At 45.8% G+C, this 13,861-nt stretch overlaps 1 protein-coding gene across 1 annotated transcript in view; it reads right to left on the reverse strand.

Annotated features, from left to right (window-relative positions):
• Positions 1 to 725: 725 nt before the first annotated feature.
• mid2 (midline 2) overlaps positions 726 to 13,861 on the reverse strand; it is a 181,243-nt gene continuing 168,107 nt past the window's right edge. Inside the window, exons 10-11 of the mRNA XM_056274541.1 lie at positions 6,092 to 6,299; positions 726 to 3,742 (exon numbers count right to left, since the gene is read on the reverse strand). Of these exons, the coding sequence (XP_056130516.1) occupies positions 3,325 to 3,742; positions 6,092 to 6,299 (626 nt within the window). The 3' untranslated portion in view covers positions 726 to 3,324. The remainder of the gene's footprint in view (positions 3,743 to 6,091; positions 6,300 to 13,861) is intronic.

The following is a 13,861-nucleotide window of genomic DNA, read 5'->3' on the forward strand; positions in this document are numbered from 1 at the left end:
TAATTTTCCCTCTCCAGGTAATGCCCCGCCTCCTGTGGAACTGCTGATTGAGCCCAGGTGACCCCAATTGCTCATCAGCTGGGTATATAACTCGGAGAGAGACACCCAACAGTGCCAGTGGGCCATTGTTGTCAACCAGAGAGCGAGCTCTTGTGTCTATACTCCTTGAGGAGGAGGGTGAAACCTATTAGTGTTCTTGTTTCTTTCGGTTTGGTTGGATCTGAGTTTGTTTTGTTAAAGCCTGGTTAGTTAAGAGCCAGCATCTTTAGTTGCCCGTTTATTCTATAGTTTGACTAAAAGTTCGTTTTGTTAATAAATCTGTTTTTACACCTGGTTCTGCCACCCACCTTTCTTATTCCCCCGGGACACTTTTATTTTCTTTGTTACTTCCCCTCATCCCCTGGACCTTTAATGGGGAACGTAACAAGGGGTGTTATATGTCAAAATTGCTCAGTCCTCTAAAGTAGCATACGCCAGCTTTAAGAGCACCTTTCAACACCTAACATTTTGCAAATTGCCATTTTTGAAGGACACACTTGTTAAGTAATTTCACCCCAAGTCAAATGCAGGTTCACACTGTGTTACGCTTTTGAAAGTCATTTTCATAATGTAAATGTCAAAATGTTCAAAAATGGCTCTTTCCTTATATTCTCCACAATAGGACTTGGAAAAACCAGTAAGAACTACTAAACTGTCCCGAAGGCAGAAACAGCCATACAAACACATTTGGGATCAGACTTTTAATTGGACTTAAATTCACATAAATAACATTGGTTCATATATATATTGTATATTTTACAATTTTATATAATATATATTTCCCCCTATGATTTACATTCCTTTTTGACTAAAATTATCTCTATTGACTCTATGGAAACAGGAAGCCTCATTTCAATCTGACGCACCGCTCCTTTTGTGCTCTTCGTTGAGGTCCAAATACCAAAAGGAGAGGAGCGCGTTCCTTGAGTTGTAAAAAATAATTTTCCCAGGTCACACAAAGGAAAAGAGCAAAAAAAAAAGAAAAAGAAAAGAAAAATCTATTGCATTGTCTCTAAGGTATTACACTGCACTACAAGGAGTGGGTAGCTACTGAAAATCATTCACCATATATATTCTACTGTACTGACTTGTGGCACAAAGAAAAAAACAAAAACTATACCTCACTGCAAACTGGAACCTGATATGCATGAAGACAACCATGTTTTGACCAAATGTTGATTTTTGATGTTTTTTGGCTATATCTGTATATATATATTTTGCAATTACGAATATGCTTGACCTCGTAAAAAGAAAAGACCTAATGAACACAGGGAGAGTTATGGATCTGCCACAAGGTCACATAATCATGCAATGACCTGGCCAAGCGCTCACTCTTACAGATGAGCCGAGCTGTAGGCTGGATCACCGGTTAACACTCGCCTGACCGCGACCGACATCACACAACAGGATGGCTGGATAGCTGTTAAGTCGGGTAACGTTCACCACTCTTTTCGACAGAGATCTCCGCCGGGCTGACGACCAGATTTGTTTGCAGCTCCGAGGCAGTCGATCCCTCAGACTGGTGAATCGATAGCTGAAATGTTGGGCAGATGCCAGAAAAACTGAGTACTGAAAATCTGAAGGTTTTGCCTTTTTGACTACGGCCTCAAACTCTCCTGCCGAAACGTCGACACTCATCGATATGTAACAAAGAAACCAGTGTTAAATGACAGCAATCAATAGGTTACTGCCGGGGTGAGAACGTTTTACTATTAAACTGGAGGAGGCCTGCAAACCAGAGCCCGCTAAATAGTAATTTCATAAAAAAAAAAGTAAAAATAACTTGACATACCCACTCATATGTAACGGGGGCGATGATGGCCTTGAGGCATCAGTAGTATGAGACCTATATTCTCAGGTTTGCAAATGTTGAATCCAACTACACGCAACAAAACAAGATAAAATAAGATACAGCATCCATATTCAGCTGAACCTAATGACACTTCATCCATCTTTTCCCTGCCGCAAGCCTCTTTGACCTGCATGCACCGTGGTAACACACGTGATTGTCTGAAGTGGAACCGCTACCTGAATCCACAGCCTACACCTGGCCTCCGAATGCAAACGAAGAACAAACACTGACGGGGCTGTACATAGCTGTTACCTGACTAGCCGTGGGTGGCGGTGAGCGGGTGAGCTGAGCGTCCGATGACAAACGGTAACGGGTGAAGTTGAAAGAGATACTTGAGATTTCCCGGTGGACCGGTGTGGGATCCTACGATGTAGCATGCATTTACACAACAAGGCCGAACCAAACAAAACATGATGCACGTGTGTGTGTGTCTTAAGAGTGTTGACGAATCACAGAGGAAAACACATAATCATGCCGTGACATTAAGACTGACAGCAAGTGATACCCGCCCCCTTCCCTAGTTAGCTGATATTGTGTGTTATGTTGTTTTTTCTTATAATTAGGTATTTTCATTATTCATCATATTAAAAATTGCATAAACATAATATCCCTTATGCAAATGACACATTGGCTGTTTGAAAGAGCAATGGGGAGGGAAAAGCCATCATCTTGCTCTCTGGTGGCAATGCCTTTTATTACAGTGTACATATGACCCATTAAAAACTAACGGGACTCCATTGCAATAGAAAATCTCCCCATTTCACTCAGTTGACCTGATTGTGCAGTACAACACATCTTGTTATAATATTCATGAAAAAAAAAAAGATGACTTCCATCACGTGATTGATGATTGCCTGTTTGTGAATGGGGTATTTCTCAGGACTAAACGCCCCGGGGCAGCAGTGATAGTACTTTCCCTCCTCATTCCAATCCAGCCAAAACGCACCTCCAGCTTCTTTTACGTCTCCTAGAGGGGAATCGCGTCAGTCTAAAAAGTGCATCATGGATGTTAAGCTTAACGATAAACGCAAAGCATTTTGTTTAGTCATAAATAATCAACACTTCTTTTTTTTCTATAATCCAATAAACCTCTTATGATACAAGACGAGTAGTCACATGATGCAAGTCGACCTCCTATAACGTTGTTGTTACTCGGAAACAACAAAACACTTCCTGAAAACTCGGGAGCTCATCGTGGGTAACTATCATACCCACCGGTGAAAAGAGGAGAGCCGGGTCAAACCGAGGCGGACCGACACTCCCCAGACCGGTACATACTGTATTTTTCCAACACTTTCCTAATCCATAAGGTCGCAAAGAAACAAGTCCACACTTTATGCAGAAGATACGGAGTAGTTAAATCTCATTGACAGTGTCTCCCAGACGTACTCGAGTCACCGGGGATGCGTAATTGGCCACTGCCATGCCAAAGCTTACTGGCAGGCTTTCATCCCGGACACGTAAGGTGACTCCTGACGGCACAGGCCCATCTGCTGCTGCGACTCGTGCTGGTCCGGGGCACCGTCGACAAAGTCAGGGACGGGCAGCCCCGACAGGATCATGACCGATTTGTTCCAGATCATGAAGGTGGGCGCCACCGGCAGGAGGAAGGAGATGTCGAAGGTGTGGAGGTGCTGGGAGTTCATGGCGTCGTAGAAGGACAGAGAGTTGTTGTCGTAGTCCAGCAGGACGCCGAGCCGCCTCAGCTGGAGGCTGGCCTCCACCAGCATCTCCTTGCCGTTGTGGCGTACCACGAAGTTGTTGTTGCAGCGTGAGAACACCCACGAGGACGAGTTTTTGCCGCTCCACTCGTTTTTTGGGGCAGACTTGTAGGCTATGCCGATGGCGTACCTGCAGGCGTAGAGGGGTTGAAGAAGGCATCAACAACATAAAAAGTGACCTCTTTAACGGGTTTACTTTCATAGTCACAGCTATCTAACGTTACAGACACAGAAACTAGGCACTGGCTCCATTGGCTGATTTTCCTTGCCTGAAAAAGTCTTATTATATATGAAACTCTCAAGTTATTGGTTTGTATAAGGATGTATCCAACAGTACTATATGCTACATATGATATATATGTGTGTGTGTGTGTATATATATATACACAAACTTTTAAAACGTATAAACTTATTTAAATTTATGTACATATTTAAAACTTATTTCCTGTATCAGCACCAGTCAAAAGTTTGGACACACCTGATTGAATGTATATTTTTCAAAATACCAAAGTCAGTGCCTATTTCTGAATTATTTTCCAAAACAAATTTTGACTATGATTAAAAATATTGAATTGTAAAAATAAAGAAAAACTTTACTATGAGTACATGTATCCAAACTTCGGACTGGTACTAATGTACCAGTATATCTATCTATCTATCTGTCTGTCTATACACACACACAGACACAGTGGTTATAAAAAGTCTACATAACCCTGTTAAAATGGCAGGTTTTTGTGATGTAAAAAGATGAAACCAAGATAAATCATGCCAGAACTTGTTGTTTCACCTGTGACCTATAAAAATAGTTGGGGGAAAAAAAAATCAGAAACATTATAGGGAAAGAAAAATACAAAACTTACAAGAACCTTGTTGCACATGTGTGCACACCCTTTTATAATGGGGGATGTGGCCGAGTTCAGAATTAACCAGTCACGTTCAAACTCGTGTTAAATAGTAGGTCGCGTACACCTGCCAACAGTTAAAGTGACCCCAAATAAAGTTCAGCTGTTCCTGTAGGATGTTCCTGACATCATCTTGGTTGCATCCAACTGCAAAAGCCCTGGACCACAAAGAGCTTAGAAAGCATGAACGGGACCATATAGTTGAAAGGTATCGATCAGGAGAGGGGTACAAAATGAATTTCCGAGGCATCAGATATACCGTGGAACATGGCGAAGACAATCATCAACAAGTGGGGAAAATATGGCACAACAGTGACGTAACCAAGAACAGGACGTCCCTCCAAAATTGATGAGAAGACAAGAAGAAAACTGGTCAGGGAGGCTGCCAAGAGGCCTACAGCAACCTTAAAGGAGCTGCAGGGATTTCTGGCAAGTACCGGTTGCTCCCTACATGTGACAACAATCTCCCTTCGCCCTCATATGTCTTGGCTATGGGGTAGGGTGGCAAGACGGAGCCTTTTCACGGGAAAAATAAACACCCAAGTCCGGCTAAATTTTGCAAAACGATACATCCAGTCTCCCAAAAACATGTGGAAAAATGTGTTCTGGTCTTATGAGACCAAGGTTGAACTCTTCAGCCACAATTCTAAAAGGTGTGTTTGGAGCAAACACAACACAGGACACCACCAGAGGAACACCATACCCACGGTGAAGCACGGTGGTGGCAGCATCACGCGTTGGGGCACCTTTTCTTCAGCTGGAACCGGGGCTTTAGTCAAAATGGGAGGAATCATGAACCGCTCCAAATACCAGTCGATTTTGGCGCAAAACCTTCAGGCATCTGCTAGAAAGATGAAGAGGAATTTCCCCTTTCAGCACAACAACGCCAAGCATGCATTCACATCAACAAACAAACTGGCTTCACCAAAAGAAAGATCAACGTTTTGGAAAGGCCCAGCCAGAGCCCAGACCTGAATCCAACAGAGACTCTGTGGGATGACCTGAAGAGGGCTGTGCACAGGAGATGTCCTCACAATTCGTTGGCTCTAGAATGTTTTTGCGAGGAAGAGTGGGAAAATACTGCCAAGTCAACGTAGTGCCAAGCTGAGATAGTCTCACCCAAAAAGACTGAGTGCTGCAACACAATTAAAAGGTGCTTCAAAAAGCATTCGTTTAGAGGTGTGCACACTTGCACATCCAGGTTATTACAAGTTTTATATTTTCCTTTTTTTCCCCCTAAACGTTTTCAGTTTGCTTTTCACTTTATGGTTTCAATTTCACATTAAAAGTGGAACGATTTCATGATTTATCTTGGTTTCATTTTTCACATCACAAAAACCTTCCATTTTAACAGGGGTGTGTATACCTTTTTTTTTATATCCAGACACATTTATATATATATACAGAGAGGGGGAGGGGGGGGCAGATCAATAGATATAGAAAGAGAGCAATCGATAGATGGATAGGTATGTGTTAAATCTGACATCCTGGAGATAATTTTCAGGTCATCAGTCCTCAGGGAGGCCTGCTCTCTCATACGATTAAATTACACATGGAGGTGTGTTTGTGTCTCTCACCACGTGGACGCTCCCAGCAGCACCTCCCAGTAGTGGCACCCGCTGTCGATGAAGACGTTCCCGGCCGCTCCGTACGAGCCCGTGCCGCTGAAGCGCTCTGGGGTGTGGCTCTTCTTCAGAGAGCTCTCGTCCTTCTCCATGGTCAGACAGTCGTTGGACAGCCGCAGCTTCTTGTGGGCCGTCTTCGGGTCCAGTTTGAAGGGCTGGCCTGGGCAGGGAAAACACAAGGAGGACAGGGTCGTTTCAGACGGCGTACAGATTGCGTCCGTTAATTTCATTTCTAACTGGGGATTTTTCTGATTTGCAAACGCGATCACATCCCCCGGAAGATGTCAGTGGGACTGGAAGAGGGTAGCGAAGTGGGAGAACATGAGGTGAAGTAGGAGAACAGGGACAGAATAAGAGCATAGAATAACAGATGGATGGTGTGTCTGGGTAGCGTAGCGGTCTATTTCATTGCCTACCAACACCGGCTGGGTCGGGCGTCCCTACAGACACAACAGGCCGTGTCTGCGGGGGGGGGGGGGGGGGAGCCGGATGTGTGTATGTGTCCTGGTCGCTGTACTAGCGCCTCCTCTGGTCGGTCGGGGCGCCTGTTCGGGGGGGGGGGGGCTAGCGTGATCCTCCCATGCGCTATGTCCCCCTGGTGAAACTCCTCACTGTCAGGTGAAAAGAAGTGGCTGGTCACTCCACATGTATGGGAGGAGGCATGTGGTAGTCTGCAGCCCTCTCCGGATCAGCAGAGGGGGGTGGAGCAGCGACTGGGACGGCTCGGAGGAGTGGGGTAATTGGACGGGTACAATTCGGAGAAAAGGGGCGAAAAATCCCCCCTCCCCCCCAAAAAAAGAAAAAGGGATGGATAAAGTGGCAGAAGAAGAGGAAGAGCAGTAGAAAATGAAGAGTGGGGTGAGAAGTACTCGCAGTGAAGACACAAAGAGAGAGAGAGTGAGTGGGAGAGAGAGAGAGAGAAGAAAAGGATGTTTGAAACACAAGGGCAAGACTCTAAACTTCAAAGCCTCTGGAAGCCTTTGGTAAGAAACAGTGGAGGAAGCCACCCGGCACTGCGCTCCTCTGTGCCTCCCATCACAGAGACTGGGAAATTAGCTGAGAGGAAACAGCCTTTGCTTCAACTGCAGCGAGCGAACAGCGATCTGTGGCCGCTCAGCGTAAATGCCACCATCCAGTTGGGGCGATTCAATTTGCAATGACACCTGCAATTTGGCTTTAATGGGCGAGAAATCGGGCGGATATAAATAGGTGAGCGACGGAGGAGGGAGAGAGGGCGTGAGAGCAGAGGCGAGAACTTCGGGTGATGATATTGGGAGAAGTGTGGCCGGAAATCTCAGCAGGCAGAATAACCTACTTCACTTGTGTTTCATATGTGCCCGTATATGTGTGTGTGTGTGTGTGTGGGCCGCTTGGAGGTCAGCCCACACCCCTTCTAGACCTGACATTTAACTCTGACACCTCATCTCATCTGAAGGGTCCCTGAGCCTCCCACAGCTTAATGAGACAATACAACGAGGAGCGCGAAACTCCCACCACCTCCCCCCCTCGGCCGCCTGTCTCATAGCCATCCTTTTCTTCATCTCTCATCCTCGCATTCTTTCCCTCATCCTCTCTATCTTTCCGTACACCCTTCCAATAATCCGCGTGGTGAGTGTGTGTTACCGCATGTGGCTATGAGACGACAGGGCCAGTGTGCTGCTGCTGGCAGCCAATTACATTAATGCGCTCCCTTCTTTGAACTGCTTATCGCTGCCAGCACAGCCATTTCCAAACACTGGGGCTCTGTCATGCCTTTCCAGGGGATGGCCCCTGAGAGCCATGGCTGGGCCTGAGGTTGGGGTTGGGGTGGGGGGGGGGGATGGGGACACATGTAAACGGGTAAAGGACAAACACGAACACTTACAGTAGGCAAAGATGCAGGGACTCAGAAATGAAAGTGGCCCGGTAGAAAGGTTCTATCAGAACCGTAGTGTCGTCGTTATGGTTAAAACTTGGCTGTGCACTACAACTTGGGTTTAGATAGTGAATTATGGGCAAGGCTCGGCGCTTTCGGTTTTTATTTTTCAAAGCCAATCCAGCATGCCGAATTTCGCCACAAGAGGACACTGTTACATAACCTCACACGAACAGGAACAACTTTTTGGATCCGTGGAAACATAAAATCCGGGTGAATATCAGTTTAAACCGAGCTGCTCCTTCTAAAAAAAAAAAAATCTGGGTATTTTTCGGTGAAAATCGGTACAAACCAAAAACGCCGAGCCTTGATTATGGGGCACGTCCTATACATATGAGCGCGCACGGCGTAGGACTGTTTTGAGGCGTGAGGCGGTTGGTATAAACAGTGCTTTTCGTCTCACGCTAACACAGAAGCAATGTTGGGGCCTTAATTCCAAAAATGAATAAAAAATAAAAGGGGACAGAATAATTAAATAGTATATACGACACATGGGATTTCTTAGTTATAACTGGGATTAGGCCGCCTTCCCTGTCTGCTGTAATACAGTGGTAATTAAAGATGTTTCCGACTGTCTGCCGTGGTGATAACCGCTCTTCGCTTAACAGCCTTGGAGCTGTGCATTGTTAGGGAACAGGCCGGCTGTAATGGAAACGTGTACATCACAGAAAGAAACAGAATCTGGGGGGGGGGGGAGTAGAAGATGTGTGTATGCGTATGGGGAGAGTACTTAGAAGAAAGCTATTTCATTCCAACTTCATTTCGCTGGGTTCTTGAACAGTTAAAAGACTCGGAGATAACATCTAGTTAATCGACTTTATTTCAATTCAGCTAATTTCACTTGTGCTTTTTTCCCTCATTTTTCTTTCTTTTTTTTTTTTCTTCCCCTGGCTGATATTCTTGCTGAGGGGTAGTGTAAGCCAACCCAGTAATGAGGGAGATGGAAAAGACATCCATTTTACTGCATAACTGAACAATTACTGCAGTTGAAACAACAGCATCAAAGACACGTGGCGCTCTCTCAAAACACTGACCATCTAACCCAGCCGTCCATCTCTGCAAGGCTCTCCACATCCCCCAAACATCACACCCGCAAATCGTTCCACGCCATTTAAAATGCATGGCGGGATGCCACATGGCTTCTAATTGCCCAATCCACATGAAATAAGATATGTAATCCAACAGCACTGACAGACTCAAAGGAGGGAGAGTCTAAAATACATTTGTACACTGATGAGCCAAAACAGTGCCGACCTGCCGAGGCATGGACTTTACAAGACCCCTGAAGGTGTCCTGTGGTATCTGGCACCAAAACACTAGCAGCAGATCCTTCAAGTCCTGTAAGTTGCGAGGTGGAGCCGCCATGGATCGGACTTGTCTGTCTAGCAGATCCCACAGATGCTCAATTGGAATGAGATCTGGAGAATTTGGAGGCCAGGGCAAAACCTTCAGCACGTCATCATGTTCCTCAAACCATTCCTGAACAATGTGTGCAGTGTGGCAGGGCATATTATCCTGCCGAAAGAAGCCACCGCCAACAGGGAATACCGTTGCCATAAAGGGTTGCCTGGTCTGCAATGATGTTCAGGTAGGTGGCACATGTCAAATTGACATCCGCATGAATGGAATAGAACTTTATTGTCCAGCTGAGGCCGGAAAATCACCTTTGGTCTCCCCAGATACAATAAAAACATCACATTACATCAATTACCCTGCGGTAATTGTAAAAAGGGGACCGGAGGGTGTGCTCCAATTATCGGGGCATCGCACTGCTCAGTCTCCCTGGGGAAGTCTACTCTAGGGTGCTGGAAAGGAGGCCCCGACCGATTGTCGATTCCGTCCTCGCTCATCAGTGTATGCACACGGATGGGATGTCCATCAATCATTTAAACGCCGCCTCGAGATGTCCCGCGGGATCGCGGGCCGTGGCATGAATGGGGTGTTACTGACAAGGTGAGTCAGTTACGGATCCTAAACTGTGCTTCACCTCTTCCCCTCAGGATTGTGTATTCCCCACTCTTCCCCCCCTTATGTGCATTCTCATTCTGTCTTCCTGTTATCTTAAATTCTCCAAAAAATTTCTCCGCCATAGCTTCCAAACCTGGAAGCTTTCTGGCAGAAAGCCCTGAAGGCAAGGCATGCGAACCACACACGGAGGTTCAGCTCTGGCCAGACCCGCAATCAGAAAACTGTTTTATCTTCTCTTTCTATTTCTTTCTGTTTTTCTAATTTCTTGTTAGTTTTTCTTTACTAGAGTGTGAGTGTCTGTAATAGGATCCAATTTCCCTTTGGGGATGAATAAAGTGTTTCTGGTTCTGATTCTGATTGCTGGCTGATGTAAAACACATCACTGCACATCCCCTAGGTGCCAGACACCAGATTTACAACTCCATTATACTGCGCAATACAGAGAGATTTACCTGGCGGTGACAGGCTTCATCATCACTGTATGAACTCGTTTGGCAAGGGCTCGAATGTCCCAGACATTCTCTTATATGTAAAAGTCCCGCACTCGAGCTTTAAATTCAGTTGTGACTGTCGCACACAAAGCTGTCTGTGGATAAATAACACTGATGGTTAAAAAAAATACAGGTAGGTTCTTAAACGGTACCGGGATGCATTCTCTTATCTCTGAGGTGAAATGTTGGTCATAAGGGTCCATTTCCCCCCTGTACAAACAACACCACCGTGCACTGAAGACGTCACGTGGCAACGGCACGTTTAAGATCCATTTGGTCGTTGTGAAAGGTTTCCGCTAGAGACGCGCTTTACATGCACAGCGCTGAAAGTAAACCTTCCCATGCCGCCGTTTCAGAACCTATTAAAACTACTGTAAGTAAATCTATTTGGTCATTTGCTTCTCCCCTCTTCTGCTCTCCTTACTCCTCCTTCCCCGCTGTCTCCTCTCTCTTCTCTTCCATTCGCCTCCTTTCTGCCGCTCCCCTTTTCTTCTTCCCTCCTCCTCTTGTTTACTTTTGGGGCTTAGTGACAGCTCGAGGCCCGTCATCAAGCGAGGCATGCTGGGTAAATATTATCATATATCCCGTAATAGAAAGTGAAGAGGTATTGCGTTACCCCCGGGACACCTTGTCGTGTAATATGTTCGGCCCAGGTTGTGCTTGCTCGCACAATGGAAGGTCCTGGGATCAGCGGCATGTGCACACGCAAACACACACGACATACATGCTGTGTACATAGGGCATATGCGGCGATATCAGTGAAGACACATGCTCTGTACACAGGCACAAACACAAACAGATGTGCGCTTCATTTGTCCAGCGGTCCCCATTTCTGAAACGCAAACACCACATCTGCCAAGAGTAGTTTTATCAACGGACCCACTCACAGTCGAGTAGTCATCAAAGGTATTACTGTGTATGAACGCTGCCCCCTACACAGATGAAAAATAAATCTAGACCAACCCCTTGAAAATAGAAACCTGTCTCCAGACCATCCCCAATTCGCCACCACCCCTCCTTCCCCTTCCAAACATCCCTGTGAACGCTCAGTTGAGTGAGTACAGAATGTGTTTTCGCTTCCCATCATACAGACGCACGCAAGCGGCGAGGGAAGAACCGCTGTAAATTACAGTCGACGCCTGTGAAAACATCCAGTGCTTAAATACCAGAAGTGCCTCGGCGGTTATCTCCCAAGTCTGCTGCGGCCCAAGTCCTCACTCTCGAGACTATCGGTGTGTTTGCATGCAAGTGGAAAAAAATCGATTTTAATCATTTTAAGTAATATTTGATTGTTGCAACAGCTTTATTGAATTATCTTAATCAAATTAAGGTCTAAATTGATGTAAGCAGTGAACAGAGCTAGATTTTCTGTCAATCATTCGATTTACCATGCTTTGTTTACACTGTAATCAGAGTGTTTTTTTGGAGAACTGTTGTGCACACCGAGCAGAAAGTTATGGATTCCCGCTACTGGCATCCGACCCGGAAACAACAGACCAAGGACAACATGGCATGTGCTGGGTGAGCAGCTCTCTTTGACATGAATGGCCTTCCATTCCTGGTCCCTCGTCCAGAGTCAAATACATCCGTGGGTGGGCAGCAGCACACAGCCACCGGAGCGAGAATGAAACAGTCCTGCTCAACAAAATTAAGGAGCTTAATATCAAAGATTTTGAAAATAAAACAACAGAAATGGGGGGGGGGGGGGGTTCCGAAATTCCACAATGTATGATCCGCTCCCTCATGCAACATGACTTCCGATCCTTAATGCGACTATTCAAAGACTTGTAAAACTCGGATCATTGAAGAGGTTGCATTATTGCAGTCACATGTAGAGACATTAAGGGGAAATTTCGCCGCTCATGTGCGCATCCGGGAAGAACCGATGATCTATATTATCTGTCTAAACTTGAACCGCTTTGTTGTAACTCATACTTAGAGAAAACAGTCTTTTCTTATTCAGAGAGCGTCTCCCATATGTACCAGCTAGCACTGCGTGAGGACACAACTGCCTCGACAAGCCGCTACAGCCGTAATGCTTCTAATACACCCGCACGCTCTCTGTCCTGTAGTCGCTTATGTGCTGTCATGTGACGCGTTTTCTTGAGGTGATGCTAACAGAGAAAGATCTGGTCGATGAACACGGAGTAAGTTTGGTCAAGCAAATCACCATCGTCTATGTGACTGCATGGCACGCTAGTTACTAGGCCTCGTGTTGTTTATGAGTCCAGTCTTTTTTTTGGGGGGGGGTGTTTCCCCCCTTTTCTTTCCAATTGTACTTGGCTAATTACCCCACTCTTCTGAGCTGTCCTGGTCGCTGCTGCACCCCTCTACCCATCTGGGGAGGGCTGTAGACTACCACATGCCTCCTCCGATACATGTGGAGTCGCCAGCTGCTTCTTCTCACCTGGCAGTGAGGAGTTTCGCCAGGGGGACGTAGCGCTTGGGAGGATCACGCTATTCCCCCCAGTTCCCCCTCAGCCCCGAACATGTGCAGCGACCAGGACACATACCCACATCTGGCTTCCCACCCGCAGACACAGCCAACTATGTCTGTAGGGACGCAAGACAAAGCCGGAGGAAACACGAGGACTGGAACAGGCAATCAGTCCAGTCTTTCTTGAATCAAACTATCACCTTAATTAGATTATTATCCTTAATCTGCTTGTTAACATCGTTGATGGCAGATGTGACGTGATCCACGTACTTTAGTTTTGAGGTGTTGAGAAGAGGTGACATTAAATGGACAAGCAGTCTGATGGTGCGTCTCTTTTTCTGAGTGGACGTTTCTAATCATCAACGTTTCTAAGAGCGAGACCGCTCCATTGCAGAAACAGGAGGATGCCAGGACGAGTCTTTTCTACACTCACATTCAAACGTTGTAGTACGACATGAAGACCCGCGGTGATAAAACAGTGTTGTGACACGACAGAACCGAGGCCGTTTAGTCTAAGTTCTCTGCGGAGAGGTCCCCATTCCCCCCGTTCTCCCACATCTTTGTTCCTAATTGATATGTATTCGTTATGGAGACAGATGGGCAATTAGGCGACATAAACACAGATGATTTAAACATGGTCGTCTACGCTAATGTGGCATCTCTTTGAGTCAGACGATACTCGCAAATAAGATTTGACGCCATATCAAGATGCGGCTTAATTTGATTTTATTTGTAAAGAAACAACGTTTTGATGTGATTAAAAAAAACCAAAAACAATAAATGACTGCTGTGTTGTCTGCAGGAAGAAGCTGTGTCGACGTTATGATATTCTCTTCCTTTTAACTGCACTGAACAGAAAACCAAGGCCAATTCTGTACATGCTAATGGTCGTCATCAAAATTACACGATAT

The sequence above is a fragment of the Lampris incognitus genome, chromosome 1, assembly GCF_029633865.1.
Source record: "Lampris incognitus isolate fLamInc1 chromosome 1, fLamInc1.hap2, whole genome shotgun sequence".
In the NCBI taxonomy this organism is placed as follows: Eukaryota; Metazoa; Chordata; class Actinopteri; order Lampriformes; family Lampridae; genus Lampris; species Lampris incognitus.